The sequence below is a fragment of the Cherax quadricarinatus genome, chromosome 22 (genome assembly GCF_038502225.1).
Source record: "Cherax quadricarinatus isolate ZL_2023a chromosome 22, ASM3850222v1, whole genome shotgun sequence".
Classification (NCBI taxonomy): domain Eukaryota; kingdom Metazoa; phylum Arthropoda; class Malacostraca; order Decapoda; family Parastacidae; genus Cherax; species Cherax quadricarinatus.
The window spans coordinates 3,115,538-3,137,560 of NC_091313.1; the positions used below are offsets into that span (position 1 = coordinate 3,115,538).

At 39.1% G+C, this 22,023-nt stretch overlaps 1 protein-coding gene across 1 annotated transcript in view; it reads left to right on the forward strand.

Moving 5' to 3' along the window:
- Positions 1-4,498: 4,498 nt before the first annotated feature.
- The window catches only part of LOC128689775 (uncharacterized), a 73,648-nt gene continuing 56,123 nt past the window's right edge, over positions 4,499-22,023 (forward strand). Inside the window, exons 1-2 of the mRNA XM_053778235.2 lie at positions 4,499-4,726; positions 20,929-21,013. Of these exons, the coding sequence (XP_053634210.1) occupies positions 4,703-4,726; positions 20,929-21,013 (109 nt within the window). The 5' untranslated portion in view covers positions 4,499-4,702. The remainder of the gene's footprint in view (positions 4,727-20,928; positions 21,014-22,023) is intronic.

Sequence of the window (22,023 nt, forward strand, 5' to 3'; positions counted from 1 at the left end):
AGTGACTACCAGGACTTTGAACTCTGCTTGGAGAAAATTGTGGCCAGATTGTGTCCACAAGAGGGATTTTGAAGGGTTTGAGGCAGCCCCTGATGAGTCTGTCAGTTGTGAACTCTATTGTCGCACTGGGGAGTTCCATGGGGGTTGGATGTGAGTTTGGAGGATGTGGAAGAGTTGGTGGAGGACCACAGTGAAGAGCTAACCACTGAGGAGCTGCAAGAGCTTCAGCAGGAAGAGCAACAGATCGCAGCTCACAATCTTGCTGCAGAGGAGGAGGAAGAGAGATGGAAGAAGGTGCCGCCTTCAGAAATTAAGGAGATTTTTGAAATGTTTGGTAGGATGGAAAGATTTATGGAGAAACATACCCTGAGAAGGATGTTGCAAGCCACTTCGGCAACTTGTACAGTGACAGAGTCTTGGCCCATTTTAGGGAAGTTTTAAAGAGACGCCAGAAACAGAGCATTCTGGACAGTTTTTTTGTGAGACAGGACTCCAGTGACTCTCAAGCTGGTCCTAGTGGCATTAAGAAACAGAGAAGAGAAGTAACCCCAGAAAAGCAATTGGTACCTGAGGTGTTGATGGAAGGGGATTCCCCTTCCAAACAGTAAATAATCCAATCTGTCTCCTTCTCCAGTCTTCCATACACTAAGAAGAATCGCCAATAGAGGTAAGTGTTATTCTGTTAATGTTTCATTCATCATGTGCCATTGTGTTGTTTATGTACATGTATATTTCATATAAAAGTTTTTTTTGTTTGAATACTTCTGGGTGTCAGGGACGGATTAATTGCATTTACATTATTTCTTATGGGGAAAATTGATTCGAAAATCGACTATTTTGATAATAGTCCCACTTCCAGGAACGGATTATGGACGATTATTGAGGGACCACTGTATTTGTATACCATATCCTCTTCATACCTCCATCGAACTGCTCAGTGTTATGCCAAATATTATTTATTCTGGAGTATTTAACATGTTTTGTTATTTATATTGTTTATTATGTCATATTAGATCAGTTGTGATAGGCAAATAAGCTGTGGTGTTGATATTAGCGTAATAATAAAGCATATTCTCCTGCATCATGAGACTGAGCTCATGGCAACCGACAGTGGCTTCAAAGCCACCTTATCTTTAATGGATAATGTACTGTGTAGGTGCTATACATAATGAGAAGCATTTCTTTTATTCATTGGAACCATGGCTAGGGCTAAAAGTAAGCAGGTTAAAACAATAAATGGAGAAAAAGAAATTGGAATGACTTATGCAGCAAGTAGTGCCACCAGATAGTAGCAGCAGGTTGGTGTGGCGACCCTGGAAATTTGAAATTATGCTAGCCAAAATTAGTGCCGAATAACTGAAGGAACCAAATAACTGATTGCTGGATTTGTGATGGCGGACCTGTACTCTGAACATCTGCTATTTTGCCTCCAGAGATAACCTTTTTTTTTCCACAGATGCTTCAGTATCTGACCTACCTTGTTTATTCTATGATTCATCTTGTCTTTCGTTAGCCCATCTACTGATGTCCACTCCCAGATATCTGATGCCCTCCATTCTGATATCCAATCATTCATTGCCTATACTTTTTGTTATTTTTGTCACCTTGCTATTTTCTATGTTTATTTTTATTTTCCTCCTCTTACAAATCTCCCAAATTCTTCCACTAACTTTTGCAACCAAAACAAAACCATTCACATTGCTAAATTAACAAACTGTAATGCAGTTACTTAGCCTTAATACCAATATGCTCCATAATCTGTACCAATATAGACTTTTGAATTAATCTTAGTTTGCCTGAAATGCCTAGTCATGCTAGGTGTGATAGTGGCCCTCTCTGTAATTAGTATTTTATAAAATGTAAATCACACAATATCCTATAGTATGTAAACCCTGCATTGTAATCTTTATAGAGAATAAACTTGATTTGATTTGATCAGGAACTGTGATAAGTTCCACTTTGAATCAGATTCATTATTTTAATCCCACACCTTTCCACAATATCGTAACATTCACTTCTTTTACAACCTTATCTATAAATTAAACAACTATGGGGACATCATTCTAAGAGCAGGCTCCTTTCACTGGGAAATAGTTCCTTCTACATACCCTTACCTGAGCCACACTATCTATATAAAACTTTTTACTACTTTTAGTAACCTACTACCTATTCTACACATTTGCATCATCTGCCACATTGCTTTCCTTTCCACCCTATCATATGCTGTTCCTCAACCCATAAATGCAAAACCATTCCTAACCTTTAGTTAAATATTGTTTACTTATACGTACTTCAATATAAACACTTGATCTACAAATCACCTTTTTTTTTTTTTTTTTAACAAGTCGGCCGTCTCCCACCTAGGCAGGGTGACCCAAAAAGAAAGATAATCCCCAACAAAAAAATACTTTCATCATCATTCAACACTTTCACCTCACTCACACATAATCAATGTTTTTGCAGAGGTGCTCAGAATACAACAGTTTAGAAGTATATGTATATACGTATGTATATAGATACACAACATATCCCTCCAAACTGCCAATATCCCAAACCCCTCCTTTAAAGTGCAGGCATTGTACTTCTCATTTCCAGGACTCAAGTCTGGCTGTATAAAATAACCGGTTTCCTTGAATCCCTTCACTAAATATTACCCTGCTCACACTCCAACAGCTCGTCAGGTCCCAAATACCATTCGTCTCCATTCACTCCTAACACGCTCACGCACGCTTGCTGGAAGTCCAAGCCCCTCGCCCACAAAACCTTTACCCCCTCCCTCCAACCTTTTCGAGGACGACCCCTACCCCGCCTTCCTTCCCCTACAGATTTATACACTCTCCATGTCATTCTACTTTGATCCATTCTCTCTAAATAACCAAACCACCTCAACAACCCCTCTTCAGCCCTCTTACTAATACTTTTATTAACCCTTTCAGGGTCTGTCCTGTAGATCTACGGGTTTACGTTCAGGGTTCAAACCGTAGATCTACGCCATGAGCTCAGCTCACTCTGATAAGCTGTGAGTGGTAAATTTGGGCCTAGATATGAAAGAACACATCTGTGTGGTATGTGTGCACCACATGACACAAATCCTGCAGCACACAGTGTATAATGAGAGAAAAAAAACTGAGACCGTGATTTTCGATTAAAACAGCGACTTTGCATTGTTTTTTCATATGTTTTTTATAGTTGTATTTGAGATTTCTTGGTCTCATTTGATAGAATAGAAGATATATTACAGAAGTAGAGATGATTTTGATGGGTTTTAGTACTGGAAATGGCTTGAAACTGAGCTCAAAGAAGAGGAAATGTTAAATTTTTGTCGATGTTCAAGAGTAAACAAACGACCTCACACGTCTAATACACGCCAGCTGGTGGGTCTAATATACATTCACAAATGTGATGATGATATTTATACAATTATTACAATATTGTATAACAGTAAATGTTCTATTTTTTGGTTTGAATAAAAATTCATTATGTGAATAAAAAAATCAAAATGGAATTCATTTGTTAAGCCTGAAAACATAACTAATGAGCAGAGGAAATGTTAGTTTAGTGCCAGGAATGCCTGCATTGTTTATTCTGGACCCTATTTTGAAATTGGAATATTTTGAACTTTGTGTTAAATTGGCCAAATTACCAATTTCCGATCACTTTATTTTGTAGTTGAAACAATTGACTGGGCGATTTCTTGTGCTCAGTCGATAAAATGGAAGTAATACTAGTGAAATAGCTAAGAATTTGGTCGACTGGAATAATGTAATTAGCCTAAAATCGGAGTCAAATTCGGCAAACTCACCAATTCGTAAATATTGCTGACACGTCAAAATTCGCGAGAGCATAATTTTGTCAATTTTCCATCAAATTTCGTACTTTTTGTTTTATTACCTTCAGAAAAAGATTCTCTACCATTTCATAAGAAAAAAATAACAAATTTTTTTTTTGAAAATTCTTGGACACTGGTGCACCCTTTGAAATTTGGCCTCTGGACCCTGAAAGGGTTAACTCCACACCTTCTCCTAATTTCCACACTCCGAATTTTCTGCATAATATTTACACAACACATTACCCTTAGACAGGACATCTCCACTGCCTCCAACCGCCTCCTGCCTGCAGCATTTACAACCCAAGCTTCACACCCATATAAGAGTGTTGGTACTACTATACTTTCATACATTCCCTTCTTTGCCTCCATAGATAACATTTTTTGTCTCCACATATACCTCAATGCACCACTCACCTTTTTTCCCTCATCAATTCTGTGATTAACCTCATCCTTCATAAATCCATCCGCTGACATGTCAACTCCCAAATATCTGAAATCACCTGTCCTTCCTAAATCATTCTTGCTCCTCTGCATTCCTACTGTGTCTTACCTCAACTCTTTCAGTACTAATTCTACTATAACCTCTGATAGAAGTACCAAAAAAAAAAAAGTACATGTACAGTTAGAGAATTTCAGTATGAATTCTGTAAGAGAAATTAGTACGTACATCTAATTGTATGGACTAAGGCATTTTTTTTTTTTGCTTTTGCAGGGGTAATAAACATGGAACCCCAAGATTAGGTTAAGGTTGAACTTCAGATTAAGTGTTTGATTGACTGAGGACATATTACCATTTCCTACTAAAGGCTTCAGCTGACTACTACCGGTCCTGTTGTCAGTCGGCAGTACAAAAAGTTCCCCTTGTTCTGCAACATGGATGCTCCTGTACAGTTCAAGGTAATTGATAAGTAATTACTATACCAGCAAAAATTACATTTGTTATCTTGCATGTACCAAATTTACCTAAAGTATTCTGATGTGTACAACACATATCCATAGTATAGCTCCTCTTCGTCGATGCAGTCATTATTGTAACTCTTAAACTCTTATCGTGCAAGACCTTGTTATTTGCTGCTGTGGAGGGACGAAAACTGGTATTCCTTTTTTTCCACACGTTCACCTGACTGCAAATGCATGCTGAGGCAATAGTGTGTGTTCAATGACAGGATTTTTAAAGGATGTGCAGTTTTCTAACTTGAGTGATGGTATTTGCTTTATTGTCGGCATGACTTTTTTTTTTTTTTTTTTTTTTTGTTTTTGATGGGATTTTAATTTGTATAGCTTTAAGTACAGATGCATTTATTTTTTATGGTGTAGAGCAGCGAACACCCATTTTGACCCAGTGCTCTTCAAAATCCATAGTTCATTCCTTTGTAACTTTTTCACCTTAATGCTTTGATGCTGGTGAAGGCTCTTGGTGAGGCCTGGTCACAGACCAGGCCGCGGGGGCGTTGACCCCCGGAACTCTCTCCAGGTAAACTCCAGGTAAGAATTGAAGCAATTCTCTCCCTCCCGAGATTAAATTTGGTGATCTTCACCTGTTCCATTCCCAAGTGCTGTATGACCCTTAGGGTTTAGTGCTTCCTTATAAATATAACTATAATTGCTCATGTATTGTAGTGCAGTATGTCATGAATTCTTGTGTCATGGTTTCTAAATCTTTTACAAACCTCTTCATTCACAGTATTGTACTGGGTCCATTCTTACTGCTTATGTACTCTAGAGTCCCACCTTCTTGAAGTCCAACTTGTCCTCCATGAGAATAAATGACATTGCCTGGTTCTCCAGAAACCAGGGCACATGTTAGTGACGAGCAATGTAACAAATAAACCTGTGAGGTTCCATGTGATTCTGTATTATATAAACATGACACTTAATGCTGCATTAAAATACAGTAAAATTTGCAGATGAGTTTGAATTGCAGTTGCTGAGTGTAATGGGAAATGAAATACGTAATCAATTGAAATTTTAGTATAGTAGAGTAGTCCCTCTTGCACATAAATAATTTCTGCTTAATTTTGGAGTACAGATTTAAGCAGCAGGCAATAATATCTCACATTTCCAATAAAATAAGCCTCCCTCTCATGTGTGTAAGCATGCACACTCACACTCGCATATCACAAGTCACATACACACGTGCTCACTCATTCTCTTCTTATTTCTTGCTTTTCTCTTTCTTGTCTCCTTTGTTTCTCTTCTCTCTTTTCTCTCCTCTCACTTTCAAGTCTTTTAATAAGAAATTTCTCCTGCTGACCCTAATGCCAAGTCACATAGTCACATATGACAGATGGGAAGGTTATAGAGGAAATCAGGTGAGACTGTAGCTGCAGAATAAGATGGGTTGTTAATGCATGGCAGATGGTATATAACTCATAGACAACTCATATCTTGGTTTTCTTCTCTCCAAAACATTTTTTTCTTTGCATTTACAGCTTTCTCACAGCTCGCTCGATCCCTAGCGCACTCATCTCACACACTGAGGTCTGGGGGTCAATTCATCGGTACAGCTGGAACCACTAGGATGTGTTTCCACAAAACACCTGCTGTTCATGTTCACTTATCAGTAAAATGGGTACCTGGGTATTAGTCAGCTGGTGTGGATCACATCCTGGGGCAAAACTGACTTAATTTGCCCGAAATGCTCTGCATAACAATGGGCTATATAGTAGTATGTGTACTTATAGAAATGAAGATATTATTATTATTATTATAACTAGCTACACTCAAAACAAGGACCCTTTATTCCAAACTCACCTTGTGGAATGTGTTTTGTACATTTCTGTCTGATCACAGTCTTTGTATCATTCCTTCAACTCGTGTATCTAGTTAGAATTTTTTTTTTATTAAATTACTAAATACCTTTAATATTAAAAACTAAGTACAGTACACCTACCATCCGACTTACGACCTGCTCGACTTACGACCACTCGACTTACGACCGTGTTTTTTATGCCAAATTTCTGGGAAATAAACAACTATTTGTGTTGTACACAGTGTTTATCCTAAACCTTACAGTATAAAATACAGTACTAACAACATGAAAAGTAAAGTAAAACATGAAATACCAAAATAAAACAAAGTCATTACAAAAATGCTTTGTTGATATTCAGTAGTAAAGTTCGGCTTACGACCATTTCGACTTACGACCGGTTTCTCGGAACCGAACTCAGTCGTAAGTCGGATGGTAGGTGTATTCTAATTCTCGTATACAGCCTCTCCTCACTTAATGATGGAGTTCCGTTCCTAAGATCGTGTCGTTAAATGAATTCGTCACTAAGTGAGGAGCATACTATAATGGTAGTGAGTTTGTGTCAACCATCTTTGATATTGTTTTAATGTCACCTTTGCACCATTTATAACATTTCTGATATACATACGTATGTTTAAATGTTTATACAGTAGTGTACTGTATATTGAAATAAACAGAATAGAGGAAATCTGCTCTAATATACATTATTTAGGTATAAATACTGGTCAGAGAGCCTGTCGTAAGTCCGAGGTGTCAGTAAACGAGTATGACGCTAAGTGAGGAGAGGCTGTACTAGTATTCATAATTTAGTTTTAAGGCTTCCTGAAATGTCTTGCATAATAAAGGGGCTTTCTGCATACAAGTTTATATATGCCAGTTACCCTAATTGCATAATATACAGCACTCCACTTTATAGAAATAAATTTTTTGTTTTGTTTCGTTAGCAATTTGTCACAATGTATGATCTGTGGTAGGTCAGACTCTTAGAAACTTCTAAAACTGTTCCTTTTTATTTTGTATGCCTTGCTTAGTGTCATATTATGCATTCCAGATCACTTATCTGAAATTCTTGGAACTAAACAGTTATCCAAAAACGAAACAATCAAATTAACAAAATCAGACGAACCCCTACTCACACCAACTGAAACAGCAAACAGACTCAATGTTTTCTTCTCCACCATAGGAAAAAATCTAGCGAACAAAATACCAAGCTCCAACACCCATCCATCAGACTACCTCATAGGTAACTACCCAAATACACTATTCCTAGCTCCAACCAACCCACCAGAAGTCTCGCTCATCATCAACACCCTTAAAAACAAAGCAGGAGACATAAACAACTTGCCTGGTTTTATGTACAAAAAAAGCTTCTCAAGTATTGTCACCAATTATTGCAACACTCTTTAACAAATCCATTGAATCATCTACCTTCCCAACAATCCTCAAAATAGCAAGGGTCACTCCGATCCATAAAGGAGGTGACCAAGCTGACTTGACTAACTATAGATCAATATCTAACTTACCACTGCTCTCTAAAATCTTTGAAAAATTAATTCGTAGACGGATCTATTCCTACCTCGTCTCACACAACATATTAAACCTTTGTCAGTTTGGATTCAGGAATAATAAAAGCACAATGTGCTCTTTTTTTCTTTAAAAAATGATTTTTTTTTTTCAACCGTATATATACGGTTGGACCGTTTAAGGGTTAAAAATTAATCCTGATAAAAGCCATATAGCACATGCTAATAGGATAATTCAATTCTCTTGTATTCACTGTAACTCCTAAATTTATATTTACAACCACCTAAGAGACTGTATATAATACTACTCAAAATTTGTTGTTAGGTAAGACACATATGCAACAGTTAGACAACTTTATTCCGAAACGTTTCGCCTACACAGTAGGCTTCTTCAGTCGAAAACAGAAAGTAGGCAGGAACAGTAGAGATGTGAAGACGATGTAATCAGTCCATCACCCTTGAAGTCGTAGAATTTGAGGTTGTCAGTCCCTCAGCCTGGAAAAGTTCAGTTCCATAGTCAGGAACTATCTGAAGACCAAGCGACAGTGCAGAGACTTAAATACTGTCGGAAGGAGAGGTGCAGAGTAGTAGTAGTAGTGAGAATGTAGCCACAGATCACTGTGGAGTGGCAGGTATAGGTGTGGTACCATACTTTTTCGCTATCTGCTTGATAACATTGAGGGTGAATTCTGCATATCGTTGTTGCTTCCCTCTCTTTATTTCGTGCATGTTGAAGGCATTGAGCATTACAATGTCCACAAGGTGGAAAAACACTTTACTGTACCACTTGTGACTCCTATGCACACAGTCAACAAACCCTATCATCATGTCACACTTGTCGACTAGTCGCATATTGTTCGTATAGTCGACGACAACGGCTGGCTTTACAATAGGTTTATTGTTGTGCTTGCTCAGTCTGTCTGTTTGTACCACCTCGTTTCTGTGGATGGTTGACAGCAACATCACATCCCGTTTGTCATGCCACATCAGTGCCATTATGTCATTGGCATGAAATGCTTGCACTACACTTCCTCCAGTGAACCTTGGCATGAGTTTTCTACTTCTTCTCACTGTTCCACATATATCAGTATTCTTCACACGTATGAAATCAGCAAGCATAGGGCTTGTATACCAGTTGTCTGTGAACAATGTTTGACCCTTGCCAAGGTATGGCTGTATCATCTTGCGAACAGCATCCCCAGAAATGCCCAGTATGCACCTTGTATCATCGAGTGTGTTTTTCCTTGTGTAGATAATGACATCCAACAGTCTCACAGTCACACATAACAGAGTTTTATACCAAAGCAATTATCAAGGACTCGCCAACAACAGTGTTCTTAAATGGATAAAAGTAGGCACTGAATTTTTGCTTCAGATACATAAACAATTCCCTGATTTTGTATAGGAGGTCATTTCAGTTTGGTGTATTCCTGTCTGAGAAGTGCAACATTTGTAGCAACAGAGTGTATCTGTTGCAAGGAAGGAGGTCATAGAAGACTGGAGTACTGATGAAGTGATCTGTGGACCAGTAGTGTGCTATATTGTTCTTATACGTGTGTGGCATAAGTATGACAGTGCCAAAGAATAAATACATTTCAGCCGCAGTTGTATCTTTCCACCTGCACAGCCGTGACCATTCTGAAACATGTATGTTGTCCATTGTATATTGGTAGTACACATTGGTCTGAGTAACAATCAGGTTCATTATCAGCTCATCAAAGTATAGTTGAAAATAGTCTTAACTGTAGACTCATTTGTGATGGGACAGTGTGGCATGATACCACTTCCACTGGTGTACTTTGTCCAGTTCCATTCGTGGTCACATGGTGCAGGATGGACCTGTGGCATGGGGCATGGGGGAGCAGGAGGAGGGACAGGAGCAGAGGCAGCACATGCTTGAGAGGGTACCAGGCAGTCCTTTGTCTGCCCACCCACAGCGCCACGAGGTTCAAGCACCATGCCACCAACCTCTTCCTCCATCCCAGCATATTCACCTTCATGATCACTGTCACTAGCCGGGGTTTTGTATCGTGACCTGCCATGACCCTTGCTGCCAACTGCATGTGGCACACAGCCTGAACGTAGGTTATGATGCCTAAAAGTATATTTCACTGGGGAATAATGATAATCACTGTCACTCAATGAATCCTCTATGGGCATAAAATCGATTTCATCATTGTCACCTATATCACTTTCATTATCGTCAACATCATAATGCATGGAAAATGATAATTTCCTCTTGCGGAGTTGCCTTTGGGTAGTAACGCTAGCAACCCCAGAGGTACTGGGCTGAGGGTCTGGTTTGGCCACACTCTCCACACTGTCCACCCCAGAATTGATGGGCTGAGGGTCATCTGGGTTACCATCAATAGTTTTACTAATTCCTTGAACATTAGTGGCTATATTGCATTCTGTTACACTTTCCGAGAATAGTAGAGTGTTAATATGACAAGGCGTTGGTGAATCACGGGGGTTTGCCATGATGTTAACCCAAGATGGAGCCAAAACTAACTTGTGCTACCATGCAGTACCCAAGTGTCCCCGATTTGAAGTAATAAAAAATAAAATGATCTACGTTTGGAGCACTACGTGTGCAAACGTATATCTATGTTTGGACAGCTTAAGGGTTAAGGGGCTTTATGCATGAACACCTAAATGTCATTCACCTCTGTACAAGCTGAAATAAAGTATCTTATCTTTTCTTAGGAATACATCTTGACTGCAACTTGAAATTCAACACTCATATCCAACATGTATTTAAGAAAATTTCCAAAACTGGACATTTTTTAAAAAATACACTACTTTGTTCCCCAAATAACATTACTCATTCTGTCCTGCTTTACTGCTCTTTAATGAATCCTTACCACATTTACCATATTTATACCTGGGGTTCTAAAATCCATTGTTACCCAGCAGATATCAGTTGTTAGAAAAATCAACCATTCATGTTCTAGAAAACACACACCACTATTGAAAAATCACTACTTAACCCTTAAACTGTCCAAACGTAGATCTACGTTCATGTGCATAGCGCTCTGACCTTCATTTTCGCCATTTGAAAGCATGTAAAAAAAAAACGTAGATCTACGTTTGGAGCCCCCGCATGTGGATGTAGATCTACGTTTGGACAGTTTAAGGGTTAATGAACATTTAACACATCCACACTTATTACTGTGCATTTTATATAGTACAGTATACAGAATTCTCAAAAGAAACTTCAACCCAGCACTTTGACTCTTCCTGGAGAGTAATTATAATTTTATTTTAAGGCTGACTGACATTGTCAGCCAGCCTTAAATGTCATGTACAATTACTCAGATGACATGTACAATTACTCCAATGTCAGCTGTATGCTGTATTCTACTTTATGCAACTAAAGTTGTTTGAATTTTGTATGTTTTATGTTCTATTGCCTGTTGCTCATGGCTGTGTTTGTGGAGGATCCATAACTCTTCTACAGTATGATGTCATTAATACTATTTCTGAGTACAGGGACCACTGAGGCCTCAAATGCATACCCTTTTTTCTATTGAAATGCAGTAGTAAAGGAACTAGCTGTTAAAAAGGTGGGATAACTTCGGATTTGAGTATGAAAGGTCATTTTTTTATTTTTTTGCATGTGTCATGTGACCAGTGTCTTTGATGATTACAGCTGATTTTTTTTTCCAGTGTGGAACTTTCTTGCTAATATTTTCCACCTTTTATGGAACACTTTTGATTTAGATCAGATTTATCTTTACAGTAGGGCCCCACTTACATGGCGGGTTAGGTTACAGGCTACTGCCAGAAAGCGGACATCGCTGGAAAGCAGAACTCCATTTTTTCCACTGGAGGGAGAGAGTATGGAGGAGGTGAATGTATTCAGATATTTGGGAGTGGACGTGTCAGCGGATGGGTCTATGAAGGATGAGGTGAATCATAGAATTGATGAGGGGAAAAGGGTGAGTGGTGCACTTAGGAGTCTGTGGAGACAAAGAACTTTGTCCTTGGAGGCAAAGAGGGGAATGTATGAGAGTATAGTTTTACCAACACTCTTATATGGGTGTGAAGCATGGGTGATGAATGTTGCAGCGAGGAGAAGGCTGGAGGCAGTGGAGATGTCATGTCTGAGGGCAATGTGTGGTGTGAATATAATGCAGAGAATTCGTAGTTTGGAAGTTAGGAGGAGGTGCGGGATTACCAAAACTGTTGTCCAGAGGGCTGAGGAAGGGTTGTTGAGGTGGTTCGGACATGTAGAGAGAATGGAGCGAAACAGAATGACTTCAAGAGTGTATCAGTCTGAAGTGGAAGGAAGGCGGGGTAGGGGTCGGCCTAGGAAAGGTTGGAGGGAGGGGGTCAAGGAGGTTTTGTGTGCGAGGGGCTTGGACTTCCAGCAGGCGTGCGTGAGCGCATTTGATAGGAGTGAATGGAGACGAATGGTTTTTAATACTTGACGTGCTGTTGGAGTGTGAGCAAAGTAACATTTATGAAGGGGTTCAGGGAAACCGGCAGGCCGGACTTGAGTCCTGGAGATGGGAAGTACAGTGCCTGCACTCTGAAGGAAGGGTGTTAATGTTGCAGTTTAAAAACTGTAGTGTAAAGCACCCTTCTGGCAAGACAGTGATGGAGTGAATGATGGTGAAAGTTTTTCTTTTTCGGGCCACCCTGCCTTGGTGGGAATCGGCCAGTGTGATAATAATAATAATAAAAAAATGCATATAAATGCCAGATAACAAGTTTACACTAACATATATTAAGTTAGCAATAGAACTAGGCATTAAAAACAATAAAAAGTAAAATACACACACAGTACACCCATTACTTACCTTAAAATATTTGTAGTCTTAATGTAGTGTGAGAGGTGAGTTTTATTTGTAGGAAGTCAGGTTTCTGAAATGTGGTAGCCAGCCAGGGCAGCCCTTCCCTCCCCACCCCACCCACATGTAATGTAAACAAACCAGGTAAATGCGTCTAGTTTTCGTTCATACACTTTTTGTATTATACCATAATTAAGTAAGCTTATTCAGATATACACAAATACAGTTACATAGATTATCATACATAGCAGCATGTGTGTAGAGAACATAGGATAACCCAAAAAAGTCAGACAGTGACTTATTTCAATACAAACACTTTACAATGTGTACAAGTTGTCTCCACATTGATACAGTAGAATAAATAGAGAAACACTCCCATTCTCATGTAATTGTATTTGTGTATACCTGAATAAACTTACATACAAAAGGAATAATTTTCTAGTTTTTTTTTTTTTTTTTTTTTTTTCAACAAGTCGGCCATCTCCCACTATAATATTACCCCCAGTAATATTATAGTGTACACATTTTCTCTGATGTTGGACTACAAGTCGCCTGGCTACCATATCTCATATTTATGTTAATTTATTTTACTGTGGGATGTATTTCATGTTTATATGTTATGTAGCATGTTTATTATATACTTTTGAAAAAATATCATAGGTGGATTAATGGAAATATCTATATTAACGTAATATACGGCATTTAACCCCTTGACTGTCGCAACCCCCAATCCTGAGGTGTCTCCTGGTGTCGCAAAATTTAAAAAAAAAAAAAAAAAATTCTTATGAAATGATAGAGAATCTTTTCCCGATTGTAATGGCACCAAAAAAAAAAAAACGAAATTTGATGGAAAACTGACGGAATTACGCTCTCGTGAAGTTAGCACCCTCGGCGATATTTACAAATCGGCGATTTTGCAAACTTTGAGTCCTATTTTCGGCTAATTCCATTGTTCCAGTCAACCAAACTTATAGCTATTTCTTTAGAACTCCGTTTTTTTCTATCGATTGAGTACAAGAAACTGCCCATTTACCGATTTCAACTACCCAATAACTTGGTCAGAAATTTGCAATTTGGCCAATTTCACAAAAATTAAAAAAATATGACAATTTCAGTGAAGTACAGTGCCTGCACTCTGAAGGAGGGGTGTTAATGTTGCAGTTTAAAAACTGTAGTGTAAAGCACCCTTCTGGCAAGACAGTGATGGAGTGAATGATGGTGAAAGTTTTTCTTTTTCGGGCCACCCTGCCTTGGTGGGAATCGGCCAGTGTGATAATAAAAATAAATTTCAAAATAAGGTCCAGAATGAACAATGCAGACATTCCTAGCTCTAAAATAACATTTTCTTTGTTCATCAGTCATGTCTCCAGGCCCCTCTGATATTACTCTTGCTTTCTATTTTGAATTTTTATTCAAACAAAAAGTAGAAGATTTACTGTTATGCAGACTACTGCAATAATTGTATAAATAACATCAACCCATTCATGACTGCATATTAGAATGGCTAGTTGGACATTTATTGGACAATGACATTTGGATTCAGGCCTAATAAAAATACTAATGATGCTATTATACACATGCTAGAACATATATACACTGCAATAGAGAAAAAAGAAGTCCCACTGGGGATCTTCATTGACTTACGTAAAGCTTTTGATACAGTTGACCATGACTTGCTCCACGTAAAATTGTCACACTATGGTATTAGAGGGCACTCCCTCAACTACCTCAAGTCATACCTCAGCAACAGAAGCCAATATGTGTACGCAAATGGGGCAAGCTCTTCCGCTCAACCAATTACAGTTGGTGTCCCACAGGGAAGTGTCCTTGGCCCTCTTCTCTTTCTCCTATACATAAATGACCTACCAAATGCTTCGCAATTACTCAAACCCACACTTTTTGCAGATGACACTACATACGTCTTCTTTCACCCGAACCCAGTCACGCTAGCCAATACTGTAAACACCGAATTACAGAAAATATCTACCTGGATGAGGACTAACAAACTTACACTAAACATTGACAAAACCTACTTCATTCAGTTTGGAAACAGAGCTACAGATGTACCTCTTAACATAACGATAAACAGATCACCTATCACAAAGCTAACAGAGGGAAAATTCTTAGGAATCCACCTTGATAATAGACTCAAATTTCATACACATATACAACAAATTTCTAAGAAAATTTCCAAGACTGTAGGCATACTATCGAAGATACGGCACTATGTTCCACAGTCAGCCCTCCTGGCCCTTTATCACTCTCTTATTTACCCCTATCTCACCTATGGAATTTGTGCATGGGGCTCAACAACAATTAACCATCTCAGACCACTAATTACCCAACAAAAGGCTGCAGTTAGAATAACAAATTCTCACTACAGGCAGCACACTCCACCAATATTCAAAACACTCAACCTACTCACCATACAAAACATCCATACTTATTACTGCACCTATTACATACATAGAACACTTAACTCTGATATTAACCCTCCCCTCAAACATCTCCTTGCCAACCTCAACAGAACACATGACCATAACACAAGGCACAGATCACTCTTTGATGTTCCTCGTGTCCATCTCACACTATGCAAAAACTCAATGCACATAAAAGGCCCTAAAATCTGGAATTCATTACCTGTAAATATAAAAGAAACACTACCTGTTTATAAATTCAAGTCTCTTCTCAAAGATCACTTACTCACTCAAAACCAAATAAATACTGAATAACTGAACCTTATATGTTACTCACAATTATATCACGCAAATGTTAAACCTAGGACCCAATCTAACTTAGTTATTTTTTTAAATACACTACCTAACAGAATACTCCATTCTACTGAATGTACAGCAATGCATGCAACCATATGACCTGTCTTTGTAATACTCATTTGTGCTTTATTGTTATCTGTTTACAATAATGTTTTATTACTGATTACATCATTGCTTAGTTAATCTTAAGTTAATTTTAAGCCAGCCCTTAATGCTATGCATATAAGTGGCTTTGGCATGCTGCTCTTACCTGTATTTTTTTGTACCTCTGTATGTATGCTAAAATTACTAAATAAATAAATAAATAAATGACATCATTTGTTTACTTTTGAACATCGGCAAAAATCAAACATTTCCCATACTTTGAGCTCCATTTCCAGGTTCTTTTTATAGTAAAATCAATCAAAAGCACCTCTTTTTCTATAATATGTTTTCCATTCTATCAAATGAGATCAAGAAAATGAGAATACAACCATAAATACTATATGAAAATAGACCACAGTCAGCATTTTAATTAAAAAAAACGGTCGGAGTTTTTTTTTTCTCATTATGCACTGCGTACGCCAGGATTTTTTTTATATGGTACACACTGACCACACAAACTCATTCTCTCACATGTGGGCCTACCAGCTTTCTCCTGCTTGATTTGAAGCCGCTAGAATTTATGAGTACAGTGGATCCCCGCGTAACGATATTAATCCGTTCCTGAGAGCTCATTGTTATGTGAAATTATCGTTATGCGAATGAATTTTCCCCATAAGAAATAATGGAAATCAAATTAATCCGTGCAAGACACCCAAAAGTATGAAAAAAAAAATTTTACCACATGAAATATACATTTTCCTACACACAAAGAGAAGGATACATGCACAATAGGAGAGTAGTACATGCACAATATATATTGTGCATGTAGTACTCTACTAAATGAAGAATAAATGACACTTACCTTTATTGAAGATGCAGCAATGACTGATGAGACACTGTGTCCTGGGAGTGCCTTTTCCTCCTGGGTACTGTAGGTCCTGTTTGGCATTTTCTTCCAGAACAGGCCTTATCACACTGTGTATGCCACTAAGATTCTTAAATCTCTCAAATCAACCTTTGCTGGCTTTAAGTTCACCAATATGAGCACTAGTTCCAGGCATTTTTCCCTGTTCACCTGGGTGTTAGTCGACTGGTGTGGGTTGCATCCTGGGAGACAAGATTAAGGACCCCAATGGAAATAAGTTAGACAGTCTTCGATGACACTGACTTTTTTGGGTTATCCTGGGTGGCTAACCCTCTGGGGTTAATTATTTCTTGGTATTCTCAATAAGCCACACCAACAATGGTGCTACAGCAGCAGCAGCAGCAGCTGACAGTGCTACAGCAGCAGCAGCAGCTGACAGTGCTACAGCAGCAGCAGCTGACTGTGCTACAGCAGCAGCAGCTGACAGTGCTACAGCAGCAGCTGACAGTGCTACAGCAGCAGCAGACGGTGCTTCAGCAGCAGCAGACGGTACTACAGCAGCAGCAGCAGCTGACGGTGGTACAGCAGCAGCAGCAGCTGACGGTGCTACAGCAGCAGCAGCAGCAGCAGCTGACAGTGCTACAGCAGCAGCAGCTGACTGTGCTACAGCAGCAGCTGACAGTGCTACAGCAGCAGCAGATGGTGCTACAGCAGCAGCAGATGGTACTACAGCAGCAGCAGCAGCTGACGGTGGTACAGCAGCAGCAGCAGCTGACGGTGGTACAGCAGCAGCAGCTGACGGTGCTACAGCAGCAGCAGCAGCTGACAGTGCTACAGCAGCAGCAGCAGCAGCTGACAGTGCAGCAGCAGCAGCAGCTGACAGCACAGCAGCAGCAGCTGACAGTGCTACAGCAGCAGCAGATGGTGCTACAGCAGCAGCAGATGGTACTACAGCAGCAGCAGCAGCTGACGGTGGTACAGCAGCAGCAGCAGCTGACAGTGCTACAGCAGCAGCAGCAGCAGCTGACAGTGCTACAGCAGCAGCAGCAGCAGCTGACAGTGCAGCAGCAGCAGCAGCTGACAGCACAGCAGCAGCAGCAGCAGCAGCTGACAGTGCAGCAGCAGCAGCTGACAGTGCTACAGCAGCAGCTGACAGTGCTACAGCAGCAGCAGTGCTGCAGCAGCAGCAGCTGACGGTGCTACAGCAGCAGCAGCAGCTGACAGTGCTACAGCAGCAGCAGCATCAGCAGTTGACCATGGTACCACAGTATTTCGATAATATTTCTCACCCTTTTTACCACAGGGTTGGCACTAGAAGCTTTCTTGGGGCCCATGGTCACTTATTTTGCAGATAAAATCACCAAAAACGCTGTAATAATACGAAATGTTCCGATTGTATGCTTGGATGTTACCGTGGAGGTTGGCTTGTAAACAATGCCACCGGCGGAACATGTGAGGCTGGCTCAGGCCACACATTAGACGCGTCTCGGACGAATAGCGTTGAGCGGCTTTTTTAGCAGTATGCGAGGCAAAATCTTAGCGATAAAATGTATCGGTATGCGGATTTAACATTATGTGATGCCAACGGTATGCGGGGGTCCACTGTATATATACAGTGGAACCTCAAAAATCGAACGTATCACGTTGAAAAATTTCGAAAATAAGACCATTTTTTCGGACAAACTGTGTCCCTATTATCGAACGCGCCCCTATTTTCGGACCGCCGGGTACGGGACCTGTCTGCTGGCCTGCTCTGTCCGTGTCCCCGTGCAGGCGCCGTGAGCAGTCTAGCTTTGTTTATGCTTGAGTGAACACTAACCTGCGATCTCATTCACACATTTTATGATTATTTAATTGTGTTTAGTGCTTGTGGGGCTGTGAAATAAGCTGCCATGGGCCCAAAGAAACTTGCTAGCGGTACCCCTGTGGTAAAGAAAGTGAGAAACACCATAGATGTGAAGAAATAATACAGAAGTATGAGATTGGAGTGAGACTTGTTGAGCTTGCCAGGATGTACAGAGGACTGTGGACAGTTATTTTGTGAGACAGAAACAGATGACTGTGGACAGTTATTTTGTGAGGCAGAAACAGACGATTGTGGAGTTATTTTGTGAGACAAACAGATGATTGTGTACAGTTATTTTGTGAGACAGAAACAGACGACTGTGGACAGTTATTTTGTGAGACTGAAACAGACAACTGTGGAGTTATTTTGTGAGACAAACAGACTGTGGACAGTTATTTTGTGAGACAGAAACAGATGACTGTGGAGTTATTTTGTGAGACAGAAACAGACAACTGTGGAGTTATTTTGTGAGACAAACAGACTGTGGACAGTTATTTTGTGAGACAGAAACAGATGACTGTGGAGTTATTTTGTGAGACAAACAGACGATTGTGGACAGTTATTTTGTGAGACAGAAACAGACGACTGTGGACAGTTATTTTGCGAGACAGAAACAGACGACTGTGGAGTTATTTTGTGAGACAAACAGACGATTGTGGACAGTTTTTTTGTGAGACAGAAACAGACTGTGGACAGTTATTTTGTGAGACAGAAACAGACGACTGTGGAGTTATTTTGTGAGACAAACAGACGATTGTGGACAGTTATTTTGTGAGACAGAAACAGACGACTGTGGACAGTTATTTTGTGCGACTGGGGTCCAATGACTCTCTTAATCTGGTCCTAGTGGCATTAAAATGCAGAGAAGGGAAGCAACCCCAGAGAGGGCTTTGATACCAGAAGTCCTCATGGAGGGGGATTCTCCTTCCAAACAATAACCCCAACTCCCTCTCTCCTCCTCCCTGTCTTCCAGATGCCATCACCAATCTTCAATAAAGGTAAGTAAAAATGTTATTTTATATTACTATACATAATTAAAGACTATGGCATTTGTTGTGTGTATGTAAAACTGTAATTAATCTCTATAAAATGTATTTTTTTTGTGAATATTTTTGGGTTTCTGGAACGGATTAATTGTATTTCCATTATTTCTTATGGGAAATATTGCTTCGAATTTCAGACATTTCGAATTTAGAACTAGCTCCTGGAATGGATTAAGTTCGAAATTTGAGGTTCCACTGTACGTCAGACACGGTACCTCGTAAGACGTATATATACGGCCAAAACAATCAAAGGGTTAATACGCCCAAGAGGTATTATTAATTTGGTGTCAAAAGTAGAGAGAGAGACTTGGTGATTTTAATGTGTACCAGCATGCCAGCACAGTGTGTAAGTATATTTAGGTACAGGTACACATGAATTTAATTATCAGAGTACATATAAAGTATGCAGTAACTTTAAAACACTTGAAATTTTGAAAAGCTTCCAGACATAATAGAGAGATGTGCTTATGGAGAATGTAAACAAACTGGGTGGGGCACGCTGTAGTAGAAAGACCGCTCACCGTATATGAAGTTTTGGTCATAATTTGAAATTGCCGTATTAGCGGAACACCATATGGCAAAACGCCGTAAAGTGGGGCCCTGCTGTATTTAGTTTCCTTAACTTATAGAACATGTCCTATTGCCTTTTCTTGTAAGACAATCATTGATATAGATGTTTTGCTTTCCATTTCACTGATGTTTAATAGAGATCAGTTTTGATAGATACGTACGTCACTGAGTTGAGTACTTGGTAGCAGCAAGCATGTGTGAGGGAGTTAGATAGGAGCCAGTGGAAGCAAATGGCTTTTATGACTTGACATGCTGTTGGAGTGTGAGTAAAGTAACATTTATGAAGGGATTCTGGAAAACCTGTTAGGCTGGACTTAAGCTCTGGAGGTGGGAAGTACATTGCCTGCACTCTGAAGGAGGGGTGGAGATATGTTAGTTTTTTAACTGTAGTGTCGGCATGCCTCTGGCAAGACAGTGTTGGAGTAAGTGATGGTGAAAGTGTTTCTTCTTTTTTGGGTCACCCTGCCCTGGTTGGAAATGGTTGATGTGTTGATAAAAAAAAATATTACTTTGTTTTCTGTATTAAAACAAGTTTTTCAATTGACTTTTTTTATTTACTATACAGCAAATGAATTGAGATTCATTTCTTCTTCAGTTTCATTATAGAAATGACTGTCATGTTTTGAAGGTTATCTGGGTTGTGAATTTATTTTCAAATCTTCTGAATAAGTTTTCCTTGCCTGGGGAAAGTGATGTTAAATTTGTTCTCCCATGTTGGATGTTTTTATTGCAATAGCTTTATCTTTTGTGGAACATCTTTTTAAATAATTTATTGCATTTTTATAAATCATCACAGTTGTTTATTATACTTATTCTATTGAAAAATCTATTGATAATATTCTTTCTTAGGGAATCCGAGATAGATTCTCTGGTATAACAATATCCTCTGTGGAAGAACCAGCATCTGCATGTGACTTTGAAGCTGTTTTACAAGGTATGTCCATACAGTATATATTATTCTTAGGCTATGTTTCTATTTTTGGATTGGAGGTTTACCCACATACAGAATCTTTCCTCAGACATTTCATTTTCTTTTTTTTAATCTTGAATGTACCATGTGTAAACAAACTGTCAGATATTATTATTGAAACAAATACATTTAGTACTCTATTATTAAATATAAGTTATGGAATTATAGACCATTCTGAATGCTTTACTATAGTAGTAATCAGAAAGTTTTATTTTATTTTGATAATAAAGTTAGAGGGATTCTCCAAATTTGAAATTCAGAATTTTTGTCAGAAAATTCAGAATTTCAAAGAATATTAAAAATAATAAATTTCTTAACATGTTCTCTTAAGAATATTTAAATTTTAAATGTTAATAGGAGTACATATTATTTAGGAAACTTGAGAAATGCCAATCTGACTAAGGTTAGCAATATAATCTCCAGCCGTTGTTAGGTGACTTAAGTTTATTGAAGAATAAAAGCCACAATACTGCGGCTGGATCAATTCACAAATAACTTGTACTTTGGAGTCACCTGCTTCTCCACTGCCTTGGGATGTAACTTACCACCACTACTATTGCTAAAATTTTTACTACTAATAATACAGTGAACCCCTGTATTTTGGTGGCCGCAGCTTTCGTGAAATCCGACTTTCGGCAACTTTTTTCGGTATAATATAGCCTTATGGTGTGTGATTGACCTCATGCTTCTGTGACCGTCTGGAACACATCCAGCGTCAGCGTGCACACAAAGCCAGTCTCTCGCACCATTCACACTCAGTGTGCCATTGTTTATCAGCGAGTGACCACCGCCCGCATTCATACGATACATTTCATAATATTCCATTCTTTTTTGTGCTTCCAACTGCTAAATAAGTAACCATGTGGCCCAAAGAAAGCTAGTGCCAGCCGTTCGATAAAGAAAGTGAGAAACACGATCGAATTAAAGAAAAAAGTCATTAAAAAATACAAAAGTGGAGTGTGTGTTTCAGAGCT